The sequence below is a fragment of the Trichosurus vulpecula genome, chromosome 6 (genome assembly GCF_011100635.1).
Source record: "Trichosurus vulpecula isolate mTriVul1 chromosome 6, mTriVul1.pri, whole genome shotgun sequence".
Classification (NCBI taxonomy): domain Eukaryota; kingdom Metazoa; phylum Chordata; class Mammalia; order Diprotodontia; family Phalangeridae; genus Trichosurus; species Trichosurus vulpecula.
The window spans coordinates 281,513,774-281,524,938 of record NC_050578.1 but is presented as its reverse complement, the minus strand read 5'-3'; the positions used below and the strand labels follow the sequence as shown (position 1 = coordinate 281,524,938).

General features: G+C 49.4%; 1 protein-coding gene and 1 pseudogene across 1 annotated transcript; both read left to right on the top strand.

The window, feature by feature from the left end:
- LOC118855240 (28S ribosomal protein S10, mitochondrial-like) lies at positions 1-7,361 on the top strand. Its single transcript, XM_036765320.1, is given in 5 exon segments — positions 1-518; positions 520-593; positions 3,086-3,212; positions 4,772-4,845; positions 6,473-7,361. Coding segments are annotated over 5 exon segments (921 nt in total). The 3' UTR covers positions 6,601-7,361.
- A 2,872-nt stretch (positions 7,362-10,233) lies between these two features.
- LOC118855239 lies at positions 10,234-10,874 on the top strand (annotated as a pseudogene).
- The last annotated feature ends 291 nt before the right edge of the window (positions 10,875-11,165 follow it).

The following is an 11,165-nucleotide window of genomic DNA, read 5'->3' as shown; positions in this document are numbered from 1 at the left end:
ATGGCTGTGCAGGCTGCCCTTGGGGTTGTGTGTTGGGGCCTCTGGCAGAGTCCGGGGATCTTTTCTCTAAGCCATCCTAAGAACATTATAGCAAAGAGAGATGGTTTTCTTCTCAACATCCATTTGAAGTGGGTGCAGTTTTCATGCTTGCATATGAATGTCAGGAATGGTATGGAAAAACCTAAGATCTCCGTTTCTGATGAACCAGACACATTACATAAGTGCCTCTCAGTTTTAGTAAAAGGCCATGATAGGGCTGTAAGTTCTGACTACTTTGCTGTACTTGCTGCTAAAGAACTTGGTGTCTCAATTAAAATGGTACATGAACGTCCAAGGAAAATAGAACATCTCACTCTTCTCAAATCAGTACTTATTCTTGAGAAGCACAGAGTTGAGCATGAAATGAGGACATATTCCAGATGTTTAGAGCTCCAACATTTGACAGGAAGTACAGTAGATGTCTATTTGGAATATACCCAACAAAACCTACCTGAAGGTATTGTCATGGAAGTGACAAAGGTTAGAACAGTTACCAGAACACATCAAGGAACCACTTTGGGAGACGGTGGGCAAGGAAGAAGAAGCAAGCCAAGGTGAAGATAATCTTACATCTTGTTTTGAAATGGAAATATCTCTACATCCATGCCACGAATGTTACACTCAGTGGAGTTTCTTTAAAATCTCCTTTATCTGCTCATGTCTTTGTATTAAGAAATTCAACTGCGGTGGAGTGAACTCCAGTGTAAAGGGCATCTTTTAAAGTTATTTGTAACCTTTATTATTTCATGTCTTCCTTTCAGGACCTGTGAGCAAGCTTTTAGAACTATTGCACGATAAGAGATGTGCTAAGACCTGTACACACAGGTGTTAATTCAGCAGCGCTGATTGACCAGTATTCCATGGAATTTGTTCATTTAAAAATCAGTGCATTTTTCACTTATTCCTTGTTTGGATTTTTTTTTCTTTTTCAGTTGTTGAGAGAATACTAAGCATTTTGATCATTTTAATGTGACCCATTGCCATGTTTGGATAGAGGCTAACCATGTAGAATTATACCTGCAGGAGAAGTTGGTCTGGTATCGTTACTAATAGTTGGAGTCTTGTTGAGGTCCAGAGTGGGAAATATCTTGTCTGAGATCACATGGGCAGTTAGTGGCAGGGAACTGAAAGGTCGGACTCCAGCCTAGTTCTCTTTTCATGCTATAATTTCTTATTTCAATCATTATTTTACTTTGGGATCCTATTAACATATTGGCAGGCTTTTCAACCTTGTATTGTTTGAGTCAGACTGAAAATTAGTAGTTGTTTTGAGTTAATGAAATGAGTGTATTTGTGATGTTCTTCAGTGGTTAGGGGTGAAAGTGTGACAATTAATGTTAACATGGTGTGCAATAAAAAGGATATGTTATTTATAGCTCAAATTCCAAACTTTTTCTACACAGGCTACATAATAGTGCCAAGTGAGTTCGAAAGAACAGTACACATGCCATTCACGCACTTATTCATTAAGCATTCATCATATGTCTGCTTTGCTGGGTGCTATGGGAGACGTAAAATAAAGAAGAGTAAGATGGACAGTAGGAGAAGAAAGTCGGGCTTTTATATGTTGCCTCTGGTTTCTCCATTCATTATATTGAATATTTTTATAAATACCTTCTGCAGTGTTTTCTGTATATCAAGATCATTTCTCCTTTTCCATGCAAAAAAAAAATGCTTTCTACTTTTTGTAAGCGGTTCACTTGAGGGATGAGCTTGCTTTTCTATTCATTCAACAAATATTTGTTGGACATTTGTTGTGTTAGATACCGAGTTCGGGGGTGTGTGTGTGTGTGTTGGGTGAACGGTCATGGTATAAAGAGCCAAGCCCACTATTCAGAGAGGTTACAGGCTAGTAATTAACAGTCACAACACACATTTTGCTTTGTAAATTGGAATACTAGTATTTCCTCAGCTTGATATCAAATATCATTGTTTTAGTGACATATTTTGCCTGTATTTCAGACATATATCATTCATAAAATAGAATTACAGTGTGTGGAAAAGAGAAACACAACAGCCTTCTGTTTCATGACCTCTTCTGTGTTCTAGCCTCCTCAGTAGTTTCTGTCATCCATAAGTGTCCCAAGCAGAAGTTCCCCATGTGAGTCACTTAACCTCTGTTTGCCCCAATTTCCTCTTCTCTAAAATGGAGATAGAAGCATCTACTTCCTGGTGTTGTGAGGATCAGATGGAATGAAATTTATAAAGCACTTACTATGTGCTTCGCACGCAGTAGGGGTTATATGAATGTTCAACATTATGATGTATGTGTATGGGAGTGTTTTTACACACATACACACACCACACACACACACACACACACACACACACCATACCCCCCCACGCATACACACACACCACACACACACACCATACCCCCCCACGCACACACACACCACACACACGCACCCAGATCCTGATTGGAACCCCAGAGGCACAAATTCCCTGGAAGTGCTTTCATTCCTCATGTTGGCACTGCCCGTTTTCCTCGGGTGGCAGGGTACCAGTGACCATACGTTACGTAATCATGATTGTGAACGATGCAGACTTGACTACATGCAGCCGCTCGAGACTCACAAAAATCAGCACCCAGTTCTCTGTGTGCACGTATCCATACACACGCACATGCGCAGACACAACCTTTAGGTTCTCGGCTTTTTCAGACACAATGCCAGCTGCTGCATCGGAACATTTCTGAGGTCCAGACCTGCGATCTCATGACTTAGGGAACTCCCACTAAAGAAGCTCCCTCTGCCAATGCGGTTCTACAAGTGCAGTATAACTTGGAGCTGTAGGGAATGGCCTGAGACACCGGGGGCTTAGGTGATTGGCTAGTGGGTGGAAGAAGTAGGACAGAGCACCATGGGGGACCTGTGACTCAGAAAAGGAATGCTGGCATGCTGATCACTGCTGCTTGTACTGCCCACCCAGTGAGGGGCTCCCACTGACCTGCCCCGCCCCCACCCTGCTGTCCCTGCGGACCCTGGTGCTGGTACTGCCCACCCGTGGTGCTGCATTTGCGAAGGGCTTTGTGACGCTTTAGCAGGGTGGGGGCGGGGCGGGTCAGTGGGAGCCCCTCACCAGGTGGGCAGTACCAACATCAAGTGCCAGCGTAAAGAGGTCTACTACTGTGAGGTTCCCCACTCTGAGATGTGCAGGCGCTGCACAGAGAGGTAGGTGTGCCCGGATGGGCGCGGCCAGGTTGTGGAGCAGCTGGGGTGGGGGCAGGGAAGCATGGAGAAGGTGGAGCTTGGGCTGAGTCTTGAAGTATTGGCTGGGGGGATTGATGGCTGATGGTTTCATTCCACTTGAATGGAGTTACCCTTGTTGGGGGGCGGGGTTCTTGGTGGAAGCAACCAATCGGAACAAAGGGCCAGAAGAGGGCTGCTCTGCTTGGGTGGGGTTTGGAGAATGGGGGATAGGAGGAGGAGGGCACTCTGTCACTAGTTGAGAAATTGGGATGAAACCAGGAGAGCACTGAAAACCAGAGAGAAAGTCTTAAGTGTGTGGTAGCAGAAAGGAAGGAGTGAGGACACCCAGAGTGGACCCCAAAGACCTGGCCTCCCCAGGACAATCATTGGAAAAGGAAGGATGGGGAAGGGGACAAGCATTTCTTAAAACACCTACTATGTGGCTGGCACTGATAAGTGATTTATTGATATTTTCTCAATAAAAAATATGACCTCATTGGAAAAGAAAAAGAGGATATAGGAGTGAGCTGTGGCAAGGAAGGGAGAGATGGAAGAGGGCCATGGACTCCCCTGGCAGCTTGGAGCAGGAGGCTTGGGCTGACGGCCCCACTTGTGCCCACTTCCTCAGCTCTTTCCCTCAGTTCCCCTCCATGTACCTGTCTATCCACAGTTCCTGTAATCTGCCAGGCTGCCTCTGCCCAAGCACTTCTGTCATCTGAATTTTGCTTCCACCAACAAGAGGCCAGGGGCTAACTGGGGAAAGAGAAAAGTGTAGATTAAAGCTGAAAGCCCAGTCTCTGCTTGAATGAGGAGAATTTCCTACCTGGGGGCTCAGAGCTAATGTGATTGTATTACTGACTTTTGGCCTAAGAGCTGCAGAAGAGGTACCATTATGTGGTCCCTGGGTTTAGGGGAGCTCATTATGAAAACATGGTGCTACAGAGGAAAGGCACAAGGAAGGGAGTATTTACTTTGTTCAGACTCTATACCAGGCACCATGCTAAGGACAGCACTTCCAGCATGGGGAACATGAAATGCCAAGGTAGAGAGGGCAGATGAGTCATCTATGAGAGGGACAGGGAGTAGGTGGGTGGGCCTGGCTCCAACAGTGTGGGGGCAGGGGGTGAAGTATGAGAAGGCAGAAGAGCTGCCAAGGGGCCAGCCTGTGAAGGGCTGTCAAAGCCAAACAGAAGACTTGGTAGTTGAGCTTGGAGTGAGTGGGAGATCATTGAATCAGGGCTCTGAGAGTGGGCTCTGGACACTGGCTTGGATTTGGGGACTCTTGAAGGGTCCCACCGTATTGACCATGCTTTCTCACCCTGAACACACAGGAGTGGAATAAGTGCAGGCTTTCCAGCCATAAGGAGAGACATCTCTTTGTCCCTGGGTTCCAGGAAAACACTTGGCTTCAGGCTCCTTGGACCCTGGGGTGTGGGAGGGCCTCAGTGGAGCTGCCTGAGCCTTATCTTGCCATAATCCTCCCAGAACCTGGGGGCCAGGGAGGGTGGGGTGCAGCAGCCTTCACTCTTCTCTGGTCTCAGGTGTCCAGAAGGAATGGAGGCTCTTCAACAATGCAGAACGACAGCAGACACGTGGTGTGGGGTACCTGGCACAGGTAAGGGGAGGCAGTCGTGAGGAAGCAGGTCTCTTCCCTGTCAAAATGCACACAAGTGTCCCTCTGGAGCCCTGCAGTCAGTCAGGAGGGAGGTCAGAGCCAGCCTGGCCTCATTGCTCCCCTTTAGCCTTGCAGAGCCCAGAGCCACGGTCTACACTGCCTGCCCACGTGTGTCCCAGAGCCCCCAAATCTCAGAGCAAGAGGGCCCTCAGAGGCAACTAGCAAATCCCACAGCTGAATGATGGAAGCCCCACCTCCCCTCAGTCCCCACCTCCTGTCCCCTAGAAAGCCCCAGAGCTGGAGGAGGCCTCATGGGCCCAGCAGGCCAGTTTTCATGATGGCTGAGCAAAGAGGTGACCAGACTTGCCCAAGGTCAGTGCCCAGGCTCTTTCTCTTTGCATTCCCATTGTCTTCATTCTCCCTGTCCTGGGTGTGATTTGCTGTGGACTCTGGAAGAAGAAACAGAGAAGGTAAATGATGGGCCTTTGGCTGAGCCAGGTCAGGGTGTTTGTGATGTCTCCTCTTTGCTTGTTTTTGGGGTTGGGGGTGGGAGTAAGCAGAAACGTATTTGGTAAAAATTCATCTGCTCCCACCCCCTTCTGGGGATGAGCTAAGGCTCACTCTTGCTCTTTAAGAAGTAGAGAAGAGGGAGGAGGTTGGGAGCTGGAGGTGAGAAAGGTTTGGAAGATGAAATGGGTAGTGTTCCCTTGAGCTCCTGTTTGTCTCTGGAGGGTCCTGATGGGGCAGCACCATCCAAGAGGCTCCACAGCGCCTCCCAGTGGCCCACAGTTCACATGGTACCTGGTCTTAGGGTGATGGTGGAAGGCTGAGGCTTGGGAAGAGAATGACCCCTGGTTTGTCAGTTGAGTGGGAGGGAATTGTGGAAAGGGACCCCACTGGTGGTTCATCCCAGGGCAGTCTGCATGCTAAGGCACGAGTCCTCAGACCAAGATGACCTCACATTCCCTCCATCGGTCTGTGGACAAGGCTTCTGTCCCTTGCCCAGGCTGCCCATCCACCATGGTGTCTTTTCTCTGAAACTGGCTTTGAAAGGACTTGAGCAGCTTTCCCAAGAGCAAACACTGCAGTAATTACAAGTATGGTATTTTTAGTCCCTGGATGAGAACTCATTGTGCGTCCTAATTAAAGAATCCGATGGAAGAGTCTCCACAGTCTCAGAGTCAAGGAGCCTGAGCCTTGAAGTGATGAGCGATGTCCCCTCAGTCCACCCTTCCCTTGGTGCTGAACCACCACCCCACCCCACCCCTGGAGAAATCAAGCCATGAGTGGGAATCCAGACAAAATCAGCCCATGCAATCACACCTGCCCGATCTGGACTTCACAGCAGCTCTCAAAGTTGGTGTGTAGTGAGTGTGGAAGCTGACCTTCTAGTCACAGGAGGAGCCCTTGGGCAGTCTTCCTATTTCTGGGTGGGCTGAGGCCACAGTATTGGTTCAAGGGTGGGGGCTAGTTTTTCTGCAGCCTTGAATCCCAGGCCCCACAATCCAACAGCCAGTCTGATGCCTGGGGGGACTCTCAGCCACGGTGTCCATTCAGTCATCCTACACCTCCAATCTGTCGGCAAATCCTCTTTTCTCCAACCTATTTCCCTTCTCTTTCCTCACAGAGCCTCCTCATCCCAGTTCAGACCCACATCACCGCTCCCCTGGAACTCCATGTTCCCTGCTCTTCCCCCCAAGCCCCGTGGACGACGCTGCTATTTATTTTTCAAGGCAACCGGGTACAAGTGACTAGCCCAGGGTTACACCCCTAGGAAGTGTCTGAAGATGGATTTAAACTCAGGTAGTCCTGACTCCAGGGCCGGCGCTCTATTGTCTTCACTATCCAACTGCCCCTTGCTTTGGTCAAGATATTAGGAGACCCCTTGGTTTCCAGAGTTAAGGCCCAGCAAGCAGGCTGTGCCCTGAACTTGGCATAACCACAATCCTTTGTGGTTGACTTCTGGAACTGATGGCCCCTGGGCTTGGGCAAGCACCAAAAGGCCCCGACAGGAGGCCCTGCGTGAAGGGCCTTTGTCACTAGACAACCGTGCTTCACTGATGCTGTTGGGTCTTACTACACTGTTTGACTCTTTGTCTAGCCACAAATACATAAACCAAGGTTCAGTCATGCTGCAGCAGGTCCCCCCACCATGGGTGAGGCCCCAACCCATGTGTCCTCGCTTCCACATGGTTTGATTCCTCACAGTCCTGTCTCTGGCCTCCTCTGATCCACTCCGGCCACCTGTGGGTTAGAGGCCAGTGCGGTCAGGTGACACTCTCTGCTTTTAAATTTGTATTTAAAAGCAATTCTTTTAATTCCCTCGACACCATCAGCTAAGTTCAGAGGACTGAGGGAGCCCTCTACCTGCTCCTTGACAGAGATCTCAGAACCTCATGGTGCAAAATGATGTATCCATTTTTAGGACACAAGCGAGGCAGAAATTAGTTAAATATGCTTAAAAATTTTCTGTTTTAAATATGAATGTTTAATAAAATAGCAAAACATTTATAACAATTTCAAAGTATTACTGAATTTTTAAAATTCCAAAATTAGCTACAACGACATGCCACACAAAACAAGGAACTACAAACCACTTGCAATTTGCGTGTCTTAAATGAATTAAATTTTTTTGGAGGGGTGGGGCTTACAGATAAATCAAAACTCTTTAATAACTTTTAACAAGATAACATCTTGTATCTTTGTCTAGAGGTGGCAGGCTAGGGGTACAGAGTCAGAGATGTAGCCTCAGGTAAGACGGTTTCATTTCTGCCTCTGTATGTGGGCAGAGTGACTATCCCATGACAGGCAGGCATCTAAGACAGGTATGCTGTCTGTTGTCTGACCATCCCGGCTCCTTGAACAAGGAGGTGGAATCTGGCCATGGACACCTTGCAAGTAAGTATTGGGGTGGGAGCTAAGAGAAGTGGGGCAGATATGATTTTTTTTTAGGGATCCCAAGACTAAAGAATAAACTGACATTGGAGGTTCAAGAGATTTCACCAATCACAGCAGGGTTTGTATGTGGCCCTTACTCTGCGCATCTGTCTGTCCCTGGCAGCGATGGGGCCAGCCCCAGCAGGCCATGTTGGTTCCAGTCCTCCTTAGGGCCCCAAGCTGCTCAGCCTGCTCTCCCCAGCTTCCAGAGCTCTGGAGAAGGGTCCACGTCCTGCCCCCGCTCCTTCATCTGCCAGGAGGCAGGTTCTGCACCGGACGCTGGTTTTCTGATAAGCTTGTCCATGCTGCTTCCTCACACACAAGTCATGCGCCCACACCTGGCATCGATCACACTGTACCTGGGGGGCACAAACACACACTGGCTAAGGCCAGCAGCAGTGGGCACAGAGGCCTGGCAGCTACAGTCAGCTGAGCTCCTGTGCTCTGCTGTGCCCTCCGGGACTCCAGGACCCCTCCACCCCAGGCCGGGACCAGTGCCAATGGCTGCTCCCATCTCTGCTTCTTGTTTGGGGCCCTGGAGATGACTCCAGAGTGGTGAGAAAGCCACGGGCCATGCTCGTGTCAGTGACAAGAGACAGGATCTACTCACCACAGCGAAGACATCACTGTCCTCCTCATCGGGAAGCCGGTTACAATACGAGCACGTGTCCCTGCTTCTTTGGGCTTTCGCGGGGGAGTCCCTCTTGCTGTCTGGGGAGCCCTTCGGGGCCTCTGGGGCACAGAGGGAGGGGGGCCAGACTTCACCAGAGGCAGAGGAGGCCTCTTGCACCTCAGCCTTCAGGATACTCAGGTCCTCCTCCTCCTCGTCCTAGAGCCAGAGAAGGGAAGAATCAATACGGATGCCTCTGGAAACAGCCTGCACGCAGTCTTCTTTTTCTGCCTGGCCCATCTAGTCCTCCTGAAAATGGTGTGGCCACGACCACAGCTACCCAGCCAGTCTCTTCCCCACTTGTTCAATAGCTTTTCAGTCGTGTCCGACTCTCTGTCACCCCATTGGAGGTTTTCTTGGCAAAGATACTGGAGGGGTTTGCCATTTCCTTCTCCAGCTCATTTTACAGATGAGGAACTGAGGCAAACAGAGTTAAGTGACTTGACAGGGTCACCCAGCTAGGAAGTATCTGGGAAGATGACAAATGAATGTGTTAGTAGGAAATCCAGGGCAGATGCAGTGGGGCCCAGAACAGACCCAGAGTGGCCCAGGAATATCCATGAAGGAACCCTGCCCCCAAGCACCCCCTCACAAGCTGTGAGCCCCTCCTCCCTCCCTGCCATGCTCACTGACCAGCTGAGCTGGGCTCAGCCCCAAGAATGTCCCCATCTATAGAGCCTAGAGGGGACTGGCCAAAACCTCCACAAGGGAGGGGGAAGGACTCGCCAGCCAAGGCCCTTACGTAGCCCGAGGGTTCATTCTGGAGGAAGAAAACTTCATGTAGGTGTTGGTCCCAGTCTGTCAGGTTTGCTGTCAGCACCAGAGAAAGAAGCCTGAAACGAAAGGGGATGGTTTGGGATGGATGCATGGATGGATGCCAGACAAACACAGGGCAGGCAAAGTCTTGGCTACAGCCATGCCTTCTTCATGCAGGATCTCACAGGGAACATGGGAACACAGCCAGTTCCCTTTGGGTATGCACACTTAGGCAGCCCACCACCCCTCCCAGGATGCACAAGGCTCCAAGGAGGCGGCAATAGGAGACCATGTTCAGGACTCAAATGCAGGCCGCTGTGCTCTCCCATGCCCTCCCTGCCCCTCAGCCCCATCTCACCGCCTCACAAAGGCCTTGGAGTCTTCTAGGAACCCATCTGTCTGAGGATCGTATTTGACAACCAGGTTATGTTGTATTTTCAAGGCGATTTTCAAAATTTTGTTTAGCTGAAAGGGTAAGACCAACTAAAATAATCAGAGGTGAGAAGCAACGGATGTTACAGACACATTAGAATCTGAGACGTAAGCTTCAGCTCCTGACAGGCACCGGCTGTGCTGGCAGGAGCCGGGGGTGGGGGTGGGGGCTCCCCCAATGAGAAATTCAGAGTTTCGGGGCACTGACCCTAGACCTGATCTTGGACACCTTGGATGGGGAACCCATTACCTTCCACACAAGGCAGCCCAGCGTACCGTTAGGATTATCTGCACCATTAGCTATCTATGTTCTACGTTAGCAGTGTTAATATAACCACCTCTTCTGTCAATGCCCAGGGAGTTCTGGGGCTCCACGAGGGCAGGGAGCCACTCTAGCTTTGTTTCTTGGCTGTCAACTCTGGAAGGGAAAAAACGCAATCTCTCAAAAGCCATATTAAAACCAAACAAAAAAAAAATGGGAGGCGCCATCAGCTGTGTGGGAGCATGGGAGCTCCGGTGACTTTAGTCTAGGACCCGCGCAGCTCCAGAGCCACCTAATACCTACTACCACCCCTGGGAGAAACGGCCGGACCATGTCGAATACGGAAAAACACCTGGTTGAACCTGAAGTTTGCTGCCAAAGAGCTTAAGAGGGATGCCAAAAAATGTGATAGAGAAGAAAAAGCTGAAAAGACCAAGATTAAAAAGCCCATTCAGAAGGGCAACACGGAAGCTGCATGAACACATCCCGAAAATGCAATGCTCCAGAGAAAACAAGCACTTAATGTCTCGAGAATGAATCCCCGGGTGGATGCTGTAGCAGCTGCAGCTCAGACAGCTGTGACCGCGGGCAAGGTAACTCCATCCATGGTGGGTTGCTACACTGAGGAGCACAAACCTTGAGAAGATACCTGCCTTAATGGACAAATTTGAACACCAGTGTGAAACATTAGACGTTTAAACACAAGTGGAAGACGCTACGAGCAGCGCCACAATGCTCTAAACGCCACACAACCAAGCAGATAGGCTCCTTCAAGAAATGGCAGAAGAAGCTGGCCTTGAAGTCAACGTGGAGCTCCCACGGGGCCAGGCTGGTTCTGTTGGCACGAGCGTCGCTTCAACAGACTTGGGCGCCTCTGTGATCAAAAACTTGATGCGGCTGTTCACTGCCCTTACTTCCGAAACTGTGTGCGTGCGTGCGTGTGCGCGCATGCATGAGCGTGAGCGTGCGTAGAGATCTATGGAATACTCTCAGTGGAATAAGATGCTTTGGGCTCGTAGTTGTTTACAAATATGGTAAGTTTGAGGGAGCTTTCTTTCCTACTGGACTTTGTAATTCTGACCAGCAGAGGCTGAAATGTGAAGGATATCTTTTCTAAGTGTCTTAGGTTGAGACTAGAGTATAACTCATTCTTTCTGAAACATTTTCACTAAACATTGAGTCGAAATTCCAGTGCCACAATACTTCATCTCCCCTCTCGAGTTATTAGTCATGAAGTTGAAACCCTTAAAATCCCACGTTCTT